This window comes from Macrobrachium nipponense, chromosome 13 (genome assembly GCF_015104395.2).
Source record: "Macrobrachium nipponense isolate FS-2020 chromosome 13, ASM1510439v2, whole genome shotgun sequence".
Classification (NCBI taxonomy): Eukaryota; Metazoa; Arthropoda; class Malacostraca; order Decapoda; family Palaemonidae; genus Macrobrachium; species Macrobrachium nipponense.
In genome coordinates this window covers 100,505,260-100,520,941 of record NC_087206.1, presented here as the reverse complement: position 1 = coordinate 100,520,941, position 15,682 = coordinate 100,505,260, and the positions used below count along the sequence as shown (strand labels likewise).

At 36.8% G+C, this 15,682-nt stretch overlaps 1 protein-coding gene across 1 annotated transcript in view; it reads left to right on the top strand.

Moving 5' to 3' along the window:
* Positions 1-526, top strand: part of LOC135225227 (hepatic lectin-like) — a 36,196-nt gene extending 35,670 nt beyond the window's left edge. Inside the window, exon 3 of the mRNA XM_064264551.1 lies at positions 237-526. Within this exon, the coding sequence (XP_064120621.1) occupies positions 237-487 (251 nt within the window). The 3' untranslated portion in view covers positions 488-526. The remainder of the gene's footprint in view (positions 1-236) is intronic.
* The last annotated feature ends 15,156 nt before the right edge of the window (positions 527-15,682 follow it).

Genomic DNA, 15,682 nt, shown 5'->3' with positions numbered 1-15,682 from the left:
GTTTTAGGAATGGCAACATCACCAAAGAAAGAATGTAACTTTGGGCAAGAAGATTTGTACCAAAGAACTTTTAAATGAGATTCATATCCACGACTCTTCCAACAGGTTCACCTATTTATTTTTAAATGAGTACTTATACTCCACTTCAAGCAGAAAACGTGCCAGATGGCTAAAGCAAGAGATAAAAAGAGCCAATGGAACAGAATACTGAACGATAAACTATTATTCACCCACAGGAAATGAAACATGGTGGATCGGAGGAACTGATGAAGGTCATGAGAACTATTGGGTTTGGGTTGATGGACGCCCAATAGACATGCTCCAGAGTTACTGGCGCCCAGATGAACCTGACGTCACTGATAACCAGAACGCCCTTATCATCTGGTACGAGGGAAGTGAAAAAGTCCCTCGAAGGAGGATTGGGGACTGGGTGGGTGAAAGAAGACACTTCTACATCTGCCAGCTGGGTGTCAAGGCAGTCATTTAGAAAAGTACAGTGGTAACTAACAATAAAAAATAATAAAGACATTCTTCCTACTTGCAACAAAAATATGTTCATGTTCCAATGCATTGGTAAAATTCCAGTCTTTTAAATCTTTGTATCTACCAGTCTAATAGTAACTTCCTAACACCACTATAATATTCACTAGGGAAGACATTTCCCAAACGTTAGGCTTGCTCTGAATCTTTTGCAGGAAGAATTGCTTCTAATCTAATTTAACTTTAGTTCCTTCAGATTAACAGTGATCACGGGTTTAACGTCATGCTGGCTGACTAGAATCATAAAATGTTCACAGTTTTGTCTTGTGTTACACCAAATGCAAAACCAAAGGGACTGGTTTGCTGCTCACTGTTGTTGATTACTTCAACACGATAGCTCTGATGAAACATAAATGGTAATGATTGCAAGTGAAGGATAGTTTTTTCAGAATGAAAACATTAATAGGAAGGTAGCTAAACTAAGACGAAGCCCAAAGTTCTAGGGCAATCAATACTATAAAGGATCGAAAGTCTAGTACAGAATGGGGACTGAAGGAGTGAGTTTCTATCATGGTATTTATAAACTATAAGACTATGTAAAAGAACACCCACATAAACGTTCAAGAACTGTGTGGTTGGAAGTGAAAATCCCATAGGAGTAATTCAAATCTGAAAAAATATTTGGTTGGTTTCTTAGAAGACTGTTACGCTCACTGGCGTTGATGCAATGTATGCATTGAGAAATGGGAACAGTCTCCTACACTTGAAGGGCCATGCCTAAATAAAAAGGGAGAGGTTTGTGATATGTTAAAAAGATGGCCTGTGACTACGAAATAATAATTTCAGAATAAGATGGAAGAATACTGAAGAAGTCTGGACCTGTACAGCGAAGCCAATAAAAGGAAAATTATACAAATTTGTCTGCAAAATACAAAAAATTAACCCATTCTGTCTGATTACACAATAATAATTTAAAATGAAAGTGACCATCTGGAGGGCGCTAAAAAGGTAGAGGTTGAGAATTATGCGAACAGAATCGTCGGTAGTTAAATGAGGGGGCGGGGTGGAGAGGATGAGATCGAATCCGAAGTAGAGGGTTAAGGATGCGAACAGATTCGCGAGAGGCACCACTAGATATTACAAGGAATGAGGACCATAACTAATTGTTTGAATAACGTTCATTCCAGACCTTATTAAAAGTTTTATGGATGTCAACAACAAAAAAATTAAAACATTTCCCAAAATTCCTTGGATGACTATATATACTAAGTATGATAGGAGAGGAGAGTAACTGCTGAGTTTGCATTACAGAATCCATACTGATGACCTTTGATTCATAAAAGTAAAAGTCCTAGAAAAGAATCTGAGTCTTTTCAGCATCTCTTTTGAGAGAGTGATCTTTCTCTTTCAGATGCCCGGCTACCTCAGGAGATCTTTGTTTGTTTGTTTGTTTTGTTTGTATGGTGTTTTTACGTTGCATGGAAGCAGTGCTTATTCAACAACGGGACCAACGGCTCTACTTGACTTCAGAACCACGTCGAGAGTGAACTTCTATCACCAGAAATACACATCTCTAACCCCTTAATGGAATGCCCGAGAATCAAACTCGCACCCACCGAGGTGGTAGGCCAAGACCATACCGATCACGCCACTGAGGCACGGGAGATCTTTGTCAGCCGTGTTGCAAGAGCAAATCAGCCGTCTGCTGTGATTGGTGTCGTCGACAGGATTTCTCTCCACTCAGAATTTCTGTTCAGTAGATAATGATCTTGATTTTTCTCAGAACACAGAAACTTCTTTCTGTTTCTGCTGTCAATGGGTACAGGGCTGCCTTAAGATTATTTCCTCGTCTGAAAGACGTGAAACTCTTCTTCATCCTGGAAAGTCTCTTTGTGGTATGAGAGCTTTGAACAGTCTTGTTCACCTTTAATTTTAAATATCAAAAAGCATAAAACTGACGGTGGATGTAGGGGAAAAAGGAAAGAAAAATTTAATGTTTTATGTATGGATTCCTGCGTTTAAGAAAACGTTTTAAGATACAAAATACATAAAAAAGACGATTGGAAGGTGAAACAGTATGAAGAGAAACCAAATTGTTTCCGCTGTATTCTCTGGGTCTTAAATATGAGAGAGAGAGAGAGAGAGAGAGAGAGAGAGAGAGAGAGAGAGAGAGAGAGTATAAATTAAGTGTGAGATACAGATTCAATGAAGAGTTTTGGATGAGTATCATTAATCAATCACATAATCAATAAAATCTTAACATAAAGTGTTATTTCTTATTCGATGGGAGAGAGAGAAATGATACCCACCAAAAGCATGTAGGTATGATAAGGCGAATCTCTCTCTCTCTCTCTCTCTCTCTCGTCTCTCTCTCTCTCTCTCTCTCCGCAAGGAAGATGTTTTGTGTATCAAATGCTCATTAGAAAAACTTATTGTGGTTAGAGGTGCAGGCCCATTTACTTCACACAATGGTCTTTGGAAACGAATAAGAGGCTCTGTCAAGAAGACAGAGTTGCATATTTATCATGATATTTGGCTGAAAATATTCCCTTTAGCCAGAAGTTGTAGTAGTAAGTTTCAAGTCTTTGTAACAGCTCACTTTCTTGTTTAGTTTTCTTTTAGCCAGAATTTGTAGTAGTAGGATTAAGGTCTATGTAACAGCTCACTTTCCTGTTTAGTTTTCCTTTAGCCAGAAGTTGTAGTAGTAGGATTATGGTCTTTGTAACAGCTCATTTCTTTGTTTAGTTTTCCTTTAGCAACAAGCTGTTGTAGTAGTATTCCAGTCTTTATAACAGCTCACTTTTTTGTTAGTTTTCCTGACAAAACGATAATGCGAGTCAGCAAGAGGAATGATAAGGAAAATTAGGAGAAGAAACAGAAAATTAAGCTGTAAATTTGTGGGACACCAAAAGTGTCGCCGTAGTAATGTAGAAGAAAAATCACAAGCAAAAGAGAGTTTTATAGGACTTTTCAATTAATTTAACTGATAAAAGACAGTACGTAACGTAGAAAGAGTTACGGAATAGGACGGTAGTATGAAAGGCAGCTGAATGATAACAATAAAAACTAAAAGTGGTGCAGTTATTCAGGGACTGGTGAATTAATATCATGTATGACTTTTTTTTTTTCTTTTTTTTTTAAAGGGGTGAACCAAAGAGAAAGGGAGAATACCATGCAACCAATTCTAACTATGAAGACTTCTAATTCCATAGTGTTCTTGTTGATACTCTGTTTTGGTCTATAAGATCATCAATTATATGCAATAGGATTTCTTGAGTACAGGAGAAAGCACAATCAACCTCGCAGGAGCTATGGAGTGGATAATAACGCAACAAGAGTTTGCAGGAGGAGGGATGCCAGAACTTTCAGTAGATATGAAGTTGAGAGGAAAGGCAGGAGGAATATTGCACGATTTGTGAATTAGAAGAAAAATGTCTCAGACACTTTAACAGTTATGGAGTAAAAGAAGCATAAAGAAAAAAATAAAGATTAAAATATATAATATAACTACTGTTAAGTTAACCCTACTTTAAAGAACTTAAAGACGCCAATATATAATGACAGTATATATAATACACTGAAAAAAAATTTATGTATATCCCGTTCACTTGCAAATCATTTCATTCTTTGTTTTTCCCTTGATAGGGTTGGTTCGTCATCACCTACTTAGATTTTCATTAACTCATCAAAAATCTTATAATTTATGCACAGAAGAGAAATGTCAGACTAGAAATGAAAATACTCACCCAGAGTATATATCTTGAGAAATTGTACAGGTTCAACATACGACAAGCTCTTAAGGTCGGCGTATGAGATTGAATATACGATAAACTTTATATATTTATTTTATTTTTTCATATCTCTCTCTCTCTCTCTCTCTCTCTCTCTCTCTCTCTCTCTCTCTCCTCTCTCTCTCTCTCTCTGTTTTTACATTGGCACATCCCATTTTCGATAACGATTCGTTGAAGGCACTGGAAAATATAATGAAATTTAAATGATCTTAATACAACTTTGATTAAGATCGGTATATTACATTACTGTAGTTAAGAAAGTTCTCAATAATCAAATAATACATTTTTCAATCGACTTTGCAAGCATGAATACCCTATGATAGATATTAAAAACCAATGGCTGCATCAACGGTATCAAAGCCTGTTAGAGAATGAATTTTTCAGAACAAAAGCTACAACGAAATCTTCCAACCTGTAAAAAGTCATCCTAACATACGCCAGTTTCCCAATGATATCAATACAAGTAAAACAAAAGCCTCTTCATGAAAGAAAACAACTGGCACTTGTTAAGTCCACAAATGGACTTTCATTTGAAAAAACGGATTTCCCTGAATGGCGCCATGATAAGACATCTCAAATCATTAAAATTCCCACGCTTTGACAGCGGCAATGCGTAAACAGGAGTTACACTGAGTGGACCGAGGGTAACAAAAATGAGCTTAAATAGATATAAACACCCAGACCTACCAGGATGAGGACTTGGGGAAGGTAGGCTGGAAGTGAGTGGAGATTTGTGGCAGTGAAATCATATGAAAAAACATGATTAGCAGAATTTCACAGGGACTTTTGTGTCGCGTGGTGTTGGAGACGATGATGATGGTATTGCAAAACAACATTCTGCCATATATATATATATATATATATATATATATATATATATATATATATATATATATATATATGTATATATATAATGTATGTATATGCAATATAAAAACAACGTATCGTGCTTCTAAGTAATCAGTAGAAGGATCCACAGTCATATGCTTGTTTATCAAGACGATATTTGTTTGTAGAAATATTTACAATGCTTAAAGCTTTCGTCCATCCTTCTATGCACTTGGTCACTAACTAAATGAGAGACACAGCAGTGGTAAAGAAAAAGAAATAAATATAAACAAACAAAAATGATAAACGAGGATACAATATGACAAAAAGTCATTGGGTCGTATTCCTTTCCCGAATCCTCTGTGATCTTCGAGGGGGACAAAACGCTGGTGTTCTTCTTGAATGAAATCTTGAGAGTCGTTCTCCAAAAAAGTAGTTGGTAGATCAGACTCTGGAACGGGTGAGGGGTGGGTATGAGATTGAAGAAGGCTGTACACATTTCTGAAGTTCTTAATTCTGGCCCTTTTGCCAATCTCTTCACTCAAAAGTAAATTATCCAAAATGCCATTTAAAGTTATGAGAGCCCCTTCCACAATCTTCCTAGTGGTCCTATCCGCACTCCCCGGAAGTCAATGGCATGATCAGAATCGCAAGTGTGCTTAGCAATGGCACTGTAAACATTAACCTGACGGTAAGCTGCAATATGTTCACGTTTCCTCAGTTCCAGAGAACGACCACTTTCACTAAAATAGCATTTGTCACTGTTTTTACCCACTATAGCATAGACACCAACATCGGTGTTTGGTTTTCTGCAACTGTTTTTGATCATTTTCTTTTCAAGAGTATTAGGGTATTGAAAACCTACGCTGTGCCCATGTCTTTCTTTTCTAAGATTATTAGAAACTTTTTCAGGTCATGATTATACGGAAGAGGAAGGCATTTAAAAATGAGCAGTTGAACAGTGTTCCCTTGGATTATAAAACATTCTTCTGACTCTACAAAAACATTTGTCAATAAAAACACTTGGGGTAACATAACTTTCTGAAACTCGTAGTCAAGAATTCAATTTCCTGGTCAATGAAACTAGAGTCACAAACTCGAAACGGTCTTAAAAGCAAATTGGTCAGAACGTTACTTTTTATTTTATCGTCATGATAAGAATAAAAATATATGTACCTATTCGTTTGAGTACTTTTCCTGAAAACAGAAATTTACAAGACTTATTTCATCATCCAGTGAACAAACACGTCTAAAAAGGGCAGGTACTTATCGACTTTGTTTAGAATCTTGAAAATCGCCTATAAATTTGAATGATTTTAAAATCACCTTCTAAAATTGTTATTGTGCATCACACCTCACAGTCTGTGAGATATGATGGAAATGAACACATGGGAACATGTTTCACAGAGATAAACTTCTAACTCTCCATGGGACTGAAACCCGGTCTTTTGAGAGAGTCCAGGATATTGGCAATACAGGCATAAAGGTCATATAAGTAGTTAGAACCTAAGCATTAACGTTCCAAAAGTTTTTCTCAGGCAGGCGACTAAGGCCTAACATACCAGCGTATTTTGTCCAACTCCCTGACCCATCAGCATGTCTTGATAATCAGACGAAAGTACTTAGCATCTCATTGTTTCTTCTTTCCTTCGCGGATGTAACTTTGTTCATGTGATCATCAAATTTTTGTAATTTAAAATAAAAAAATATATATTCATACATAAATACATACATACATACATACATACATACTATATATATATATATATATATATATATATATATATATATATATATATATATATATATTTTGTTGAATACGTCACTTCATGACACCGCATTTTCAATTAACTTTTTTATTTTTCTAATAAAAGTAAAATAAGAGTAAAAAGGGAGAAGCAAATGTTTCTTTGTAGTTCAAATTCAAGTGTTTTGCCCAGGGCTGTTTTTTATATTTAGATAGGAGTGGCACAAATAATGCCAGTGGAAAATTAGCTCCAATTAGAGAGCTGTCTAATAAGTCGTAAACCCCCCCCCCCCCCCCCCCAAGAATCTCACTTGCAATGGGAACGACAACTTAATGTCACCGTATATCAGCTTAGTGTCACTATAAATCAGTTTCAGATTCGACACCTTCTCCCGTTTTCAAAATTCCTTTCTCAAGTCATATAGAATACAACAGGTCAACATTAGAACACTCCTCGAGAATTCCCTCAGGATTTTCTAACTAGCATTAGCACGGATTGCAACACCTTTGAGAACTCCTCTGTCACCCTTAATGACGTCTCAGACAAGGCAAAGAAGCTGACCATCCCTTAAAACTATTGGTAAAGTCTCATTCCATTTACGTATAACCACCTTTAACGACCTCTAGCTTTCATTACAGCTTCACGGCACCCAACTAGCAGGTCACCTGCATTTGGTCACAACACATGGGAAAGGGAACAGATTCCACTTTCCCACCAACCCTCATTCCATTGCATCAATTCCCTTAGGGTCACAATACCACCATTAAAACCTCCACTCCCACAGCTGACCCCTTTCAACCTATCAGTGGGTTATTCAAGATCTGACCTGATCCTTGCCTTTTGCACCTAGTAACTCAGCCCATTCCAACCTTTCTCTCCCTTGCAATGCCCTTCTTTTGCTTTAAACAAGGGTCTTCTTTGAAGATAAGACAACAGATGCCGCTGATTGGAAAACATCCAAGTTGGTGGCCACAGACGGGGATATAAACATGGGTGGGTATCTCTGGACCCAGTTGTCCATAACGCATTGAGAGTGACTCATCAAGCCCAGTACCTTGGCCTAAGCAAGTTACCCATGAGCCATTCCATTTTGGGCTCATACTCTAGCTGACACTCCATATTAAAGCCTCACTACATATCATTTCATCATGGCCCTTGTGTGACCAGCCATTCCAGTCATCCCCTGCCTACTTCATCCACTGGTAGCCAGAAGATATACGTTTCCTCGATGAATGCTTCTTGAGTTTTAACTAACAAAATAGGCAGTTTTAAGCATTTTTATAGGGGTTTCAACTATTCGTGGATTCTAGCTATTTTTGGGTGGGGGAAGGGTTCCGGTATACATCCCCCCCCGAATACAGGGGAGCACTGCAATATATATATATATATATATATATATATATATATAATATATATATATATATATATATATATATATATATATATATATACATCACATCCCCCGAATACAGGGGAACACTGCAATGTGTGTATATATTATATATATATATATATATATATATATATTATATCTATATATTATATATATATTAAATATATATATTGTATAATACATATACAACATTGCATGGGAGGGGGGGGTGGGGGGGGGGGGGGGGGGTGGGTGCAGTGTTCCCCTGTATTCGGGGAGATGTATATATATATATTATTATATATTGCTACTTTCAAAATGCATGTTTTCCCCTCTTTGAAATGTCTTGTAGATTGTGTAACATTTTTCAGATTCCTAGATAGCTTAGAATAGGATGTTTTAAAATGTGTGTTCAGATTTCGCATTAACGTCTTGTAAAAGAATATATATATAACGTAAAGAGAGAGATCCTTGTCTTTTCAAAGCTGCAAATGTTTAACTTTTATGTCAGCACTTTAAAATTAGAGTCTGCGAGATCCGTTTGCTTCCCTGCTCTGTCAGCGCGTTTGATAGCGAGCTCGTTGTCATCAAAAACATGTCAATCTTAATTATCGTTTACCCTCCGTTTCAATCGGGTACGTATCTGTTGAGCAGTCTTGTCTTGTACGTGTATGTATTTGCCAAGTCCCACGTGGATGTTGCACATTATGTGTGTAAGATTGCGTCAGATTTCAGAACTTTCGAGAAGCTTTCGTGCCTAGAACGTTTTGAGACATCTGCTCTGTCATTTCCATAAAGGAAGAGATTTTCATTCGATCTTAAGACCTCAAGGCAGTTAGATCTCCCTCTCTCTCTCTCTCTCACTCGACATCGAGATTATTTTAACGTAACGTAAATTTGGTCACTCATAACTTGTGAGAATTGTATATTTGATATTTCTTAGAATTTATTTAGTTTATTTAATTTCTTTTGTGGAATCTGAACAAACATTTCGTAACGGCGCCTGGGTTTTTTGTGAAAGTGTAATTTACAAGAAAAGAGAAAGAAACTGGTATACCAAGGTAAAGTGTTGTATATTTTTATTAGTTGCAACTAATAATTGTTAGGAACAGTGAATAACTAATAATGGATAGGGAGTGTGTTTAACTAATAATTGATAGGAACTGTTGTCTGTTACGAAGGTTTGGTAAAAACTGTTGGTTAGTGTTTTTGAATGAAAAAGATTTACACTTTTACACATTGCTGATATTTTTTGTGTTTGTGTCTGTTCCATTGTTTGTGCATTTATTCATTTTCTTATTGAAGTGTGTCTTTTTGTTTTATATTTTCATTTGCATTCACAATTTAATTGACTTAGTTATTTTCATTGCTTTATCATTGCACATTTAATTAAATTTAACACTTGTGAATTGATTTGCATTTACTTAGAATTCTTTTCAAGTTTTATTGTTGTTTAGCACTTGTGAATTAATTTCAAATTTTCAGTTATTGCCTAACACTTTTGAATTTTGATTGAATTAATTTTCTTGAATTTTGTGATAAATTAATTTTGATTTAGTTTTACTTAGTTTGATTCAAGAATTAATTAAACTTTACTTTGTTTTCAAGTAACAGTAATTTTCCCTGATATTGTGAATTTCACTTATAAATTTTGAATTTAATAATATAAGTGTTTTCTTTATCTTACACCAGTATAAATATATTTAATTGTGATTATATTCATGATAGGTAGAGACATAGAGTGGTAATTGATTTGCTTTCCTTCAATTTTCTTGAAGTGACTTAGAACCAGGAAAGTACTTAGACTTCTGAAATCAGGGAAATACTTAGAGTTTGAAAGTTGTTGAAGGAGTGATGCCCTTTGATTAATTTAATTACTTACAAGATTACCTCACACCTGTTTTGATGAACTTAGTCTGATTTTCTGCAATACTGGTAAGTGTTAAGGGATCACTGTTGCCTTTAGAGTATTCAGTCGTTTAAATGTGTTATGAGGGTTCAGGTGTCTGGCTTTTGGTGAGGTAATATTTGATGCATGGTAACCAGATACTTGGCACTTCGTAACATTATTTAATGGTGCCCAGAGACCCGGGAAAGCAGATTTCATTATCACTCTAGAATATACTGGTGGTGTTAGGAATATATTTTGTTAGGAGAGTGACCATATAGTTTTGTTTTGCATTTATTGTATTGAATTGTAAATTGATAACTTAGAGGAAAATGGCTCAGTTCAATGTTCAGGAATTTTTAGCAGCTCCTTCCGTCCAAGTTTTGTCTGAAACCACTCTTGTCTAGTTCAAGCACAGTGGAGCGCTTTAGCAGAGGCATGTGGTGGTTATGTGTCTACTAGTATGGTAAAGGCACAAATAAGATGTATTGCTATGGAATCATTGATAAACTCTGGTAGAATAACTGCTGAAGATGAGTTAGAATTGGCTCAAGAGTTGTTGTTGATGTAGCACGTGCTGATCTCATAAATAAGCAAGCAGAAAAGAAAGAGAAAAGTGATGCAGAGTTAGAGCTTAGACGCATTGAAGCAGAAGAGAATTTGATTAAGCTAAAAATGCTTGCTGAAAGAGAGAGAATGCAAGCTGAAAGAGAAAGGATAGACAGGGAAAAACAAGAAAGAAGAGAAAGAGAAGAAGAAAAAGCAGCAGAAGAGGAAAGAGAAAGAATAAAAGAGGAAAGAGAAATCGCAAGACATGAAAGGGAAATGGAATTAATAAGAGCTAGATCCACATTACCTGTAACACCGTCTAACCCTAACCAAGGTAATCAAGACCCTGTATTTGATGTAGTGAGAGTACAGAAGTTAATCCCTAAGTTTACTGAAGAAGCTCCAGATGAGTTTTTTTGATCACTTTGAGAAAGTGGCTTCAGGTATGGGATGGCCAGAGGATAAATGGTCAGTTTTGCTACAAAGTGTCTTGATTGGTAAAGGGAGAAGTGCTTATCTAGCTTTAACAGCTGATCAGTGTAAAGACTACAAGGTACTTAAACACAGTGTGCTACAAGTTTACCAGATGACCCCAGAGTACTACAATGAGAGATTCAGAAACTTGAGAAAAGATGAGAAGGGAACCTTCTTAGATTATGCTTACAAAGTGAGAAGGTGTTTCAAACGTTGGGTAGAAGCTGCTAAGTTAAACTTTTGATGAGTTAAAAGAGTTACTTGTTCTTGAACAGTATCTTAAGGGAATTCCTGAACATATAAGAGCCTATTTAAGAGAGAGAGAAGTGAAAAAACTTGACAAAGCTGCTACACTTAGTGAAGATTACAATATAATCAGTAGCAAACGTAATTACAATGTCAAGTACCAGAGTCAACAACGCCCAGGTTTTAAGTCTTATCCAAATAACAGGAACAAATTTAATGGGAAACCTTCAAGTGATACTACTAAGAGTACACAAGGTAATACAGCTCAGCAAATTAATGTGAAATCCTCATCCAGTTTTTCAAGACAGTTACAGAAACCTAATGTTGTCTGTTTCAAGTGTGGAAGAGTAGGACACTACAGTCAAGAGTGTTACCGGAATCAACAGCAGTCAAAACCAGTTAGTCAAGTTGTGAAACAAACTACGAAGAGCAGTGTGGGAAAGAATCAGACTCCAGAGAAGAATGAAACTAAACAAGCTGAATGTTTAGCAACCAGTGGAAATGTTACCTCAAGCAGTGAGTGGTTAAGCAGTGTGGAGGCTTTTAAGCCATATATCTATGAGGGTATGCTGTCAACTCAAGAAGGAAGTATGCAGGTACCAGTCAAGATATTACGTGATACAGGGAGTAACCATAGTGTGGTAGTACGTGGTTCTCACCCTCAGTTGGAGAAGAGTCTCACAGGAGATTCAGTTATTTTGAAGGGTATAGGAGGAGAGGAAGTAACTCCTATATGCCGCTTACACCTGTCATGTGAATTGGTGACAGGGAATGTTGATTTTGCTGTAAAGGACTCACTAGCTGTGGAAGGTATACATGTTCTGTTGGGGAATGAAGTTGGTGGTGTGCCATTTATTCCTTGTCCTGTAGTGACAGACAAACCATTGAGGATTAGTCCTACAGAAGAGTTGGAAAAGAATAACCCCCACCTGTTTCCTAGTTGTGTAACTACCAGAAGTATGAAGAGGACTACGACTGTAAGTGAAGAAACTGAGGATTTACACACTCAAGAAGGATCAAGTGAAGGATCTTTGTGCTTAGAAGAATTATTCCAGGGAAGTGAAGTTTCCCATAGTGCTGACCAAGAAGAGATTTCCCAAGAAGATGAAGACGACGACGACGAAGAAGAAGAACCTGATGTTCCTGAAGAGACTCCGAGTAGTCAAAGTGTTGCTGAAGACAGTAGTGAAACTACAGTAGCTGAGTTAGCAGATATTGAGAATTCAACCTTTGAAGTTGGTCAAGTGACAAGAGAGAAGCTGATGGACTTGCAGAAGAAGGATGCATCGTTAACTGATTTGTTCTTCAGAGTTGTTGATCGAGAAGAGATGCAACAAACTCCTACCTGTTACTATCTGAAGGAAGGTTTACTGATGAGGAAGTATAGACCTACAGATATACCAGGAGATGCTGTATGGGGCGAATATCATCAAATTTTGATTCCATATCCGTTGAGAAAGCAAGTGATTGCAGTAGCTCATGAGTCTGGACATATGGGAATCAGGAAGACTGTGGAGAAGATCATGAAATATTTTTTCTGGCCTGGACTTCACAGAGATGTTAGCAGGTTCTGTCGTGAGTGTCATACCTGCCAGATAGCTGGAAAACCGAATGAAACCATCAAGAAAGCCCCCCTACAACCTATAGAAGTTAGAGGAGAACCCTTTAGCAAAGTGATTATAGATATGGTTGGACCATTGCCGAAGACAAAGAAAGGTAATGAGTATTTGTTGACATTGTGTCCTGTGACAAGGTATCCAGAAGCAATCCCTGTTAGAAACATATATGCCAAGATAGTTGCTGAAAAACTTGTGGAGTTTTTCTCAAAGTTTGGAATACCAGAAATAGTACAAAGTGACAGAGGAACAAACTTTACTTCAAAGTTATTCCAGGATGTGATGAATTTGTTAGGAGTGAAACAACAGTTATCCACTGCCTATCATCCAGAAACTCAAGGTGCCTTGGAAAGTTCCACCAGACATTGAAAAGTATGCTGACAAAGTATTGTTCTGAGTCAAGAAAAGAATGGGATGTTGGTTTACCATTAATGTTATTTGAAGTTAGGAATGCTTATCAAGAAAGTATGGGATGTTCACCTAATGAGATGATTTTTGGAAGAGAAGTGAGAGGACCGTTGAAGATTCTTGCAGAAAATTGGGAAGAAAATCAAGAGGAAAGCCAAGCAGAGTATGTAAAGAACTTAAGGAAGAGGTTGAAAGAGATTAGAAAATTCTCTTTAGAAAACTTGAAAATGAGTCAAGAGAAAATGAAAAGGAGATTTGATGCTAAGACTAAGCTAAGAAGTTTTAGTGTTGGTCCACAAGTGTTAGTGTTCTTACCTGTCAAGAGATTTCCCCTCACTAATAAATTTCAAGGTCCTTACAAGATAATTCAGAAGTTAAGTGATAGAACTTATGTGATTGAAACACCAGAAAGAAGAAGAAGACAAAGGAAGATACATGTGAACCTCTTGAAACCTTATTTCTCAGAAACTATAACTGAAACTGTGTCAGTAACCCAGACAACTTTATCTACAGAAGACGATGATGGCTACGAATTGGGAGCTGCAAGCAAGATGAATAATTCTTCAATTTTGGAAAATTTGGAGGATAAATTGAAACATCTGAGTGTTGAACAAGGTGAAGACTTAAGTGACGTAATTAGAAGTTTTCCAGAAATTTTTTCAGATGTGCCTAGACGTACTGATCTGACCAAGCATGAAATCAAGATTCAAGAAGATGGAAAACCTTTCAAGCAAAGAGCCTATCGCTTATCACCGTATCATCGAGATGTTTTGAAGAAGGAAGTTGAGTATTTGCTGCAACATGGATTAGCAGTACCCAGTTCAAGTCACTTCAGTTCTCCATGTGTGTTAGTGAAGAAACCAGATGGTTCATTTAGGATGTGTACTGATTATAGGAAGCTGAATTCTATCAGTGTGGCTGATAATTATCCTTTGCCTCTTATAGATCAGTTACTTGATAATATTGGGCAAGCCAAGTTTGTTTCCAAGATAGACTTGTTGAAAGGATATTATCAAATTCCCTTAGATGAGAATGCGAAGCTGCTGTCAGCTTTTATTACTCCTTTTGGACTATATCAGTATACTGTTCTGCCGTTTGGTCTGATGAATGCACCCGCAACATTTCAACGAGTGATGGATCAACTGTTAGGATCAATAGAAGGAGTAGGTATATACCTAGATGACATCGTGATTTACTCTACAACGTGGGAAGAACATCTGAAGATTCTGAAGAAAGTTTTCAAGAAACTACAAGAAGCAGGATTAACAATCAACTTAGAGAAGAGTGAGTTTGGAAAGGCAACTGTACAGTATCTTGGTTTTGAAGTTGGGAAAGGCCTTCTTGCTCCAGTAAATGCTAATGTAGAAGGTATCCGTAAGGCTACCCCACCTACTACCAGGAAACAGCTACAGAGATTTTTGGGGATGGCTGGTTTCTATCGTCGTTTTTGCCCAAATTTCTCAGCCGTAGTAGCTCCCCTGACAGACTTGACTAGTCCCAAAGCTAAGTTTATTTGGACTCCAGAGTGTCAAGAATCCTTTGAGAAGGTAAAAGCCATTTTAACTTCAAGACCAGTACTTCAAGCTCCAGACTTCGACAAGAAATTTGTGATACAAGTTGATGCGTCAGACTGTGGTGTTGGAGCTGTTCTACTTCAAGAAGATGAAAATAATATCTACCATTCTGTATGCTTCATGTCTACAAAATTGAAAAAACATCAGAAAGTATACTCGACAATCGAGAAGGAAACTTTAGCCTTAATCACCGCATTGAAAAAATTTGAAGTGTATGTGAATAGACCTAGGAATGAAGAAATTGTAGTGTTTTCTGATCACAATCCACTGTCATTTATCCAGAAAATGAAAAACCATAATCAAAGACTGACCAGGTGGTCTTTGTGCCTGCAACAGTATAACTTAAGAGTGCAGCACATTAGTGGCAAAAACAATGTAGTTGCTGATTATTTATCTCGTTGCGAATCGTTGGATTCAACACCGTGATAAAAAATCTTCTGGGGGGAGGTATATTATCCCTCTTACACCGAAGCCCTAAAAATCAAAACCTCTCCTGTATGCCGGCGCCAGTTTGGAGTGAGCGCAGAACCGGAAAAAATAATTTTTTCAAAAAATCACAGCGCGCTTAGTTTTGAAGATTAAGAGTTCATTTTTGGCTCATTTTTTTTTCATTGCCTGAAGTTTAGTATGCAATCATCAGAAATGAAAAATAATATCATTATCATATGTAAATAATGCGATATATGGTAACGAAAAAAAAAAAATTCA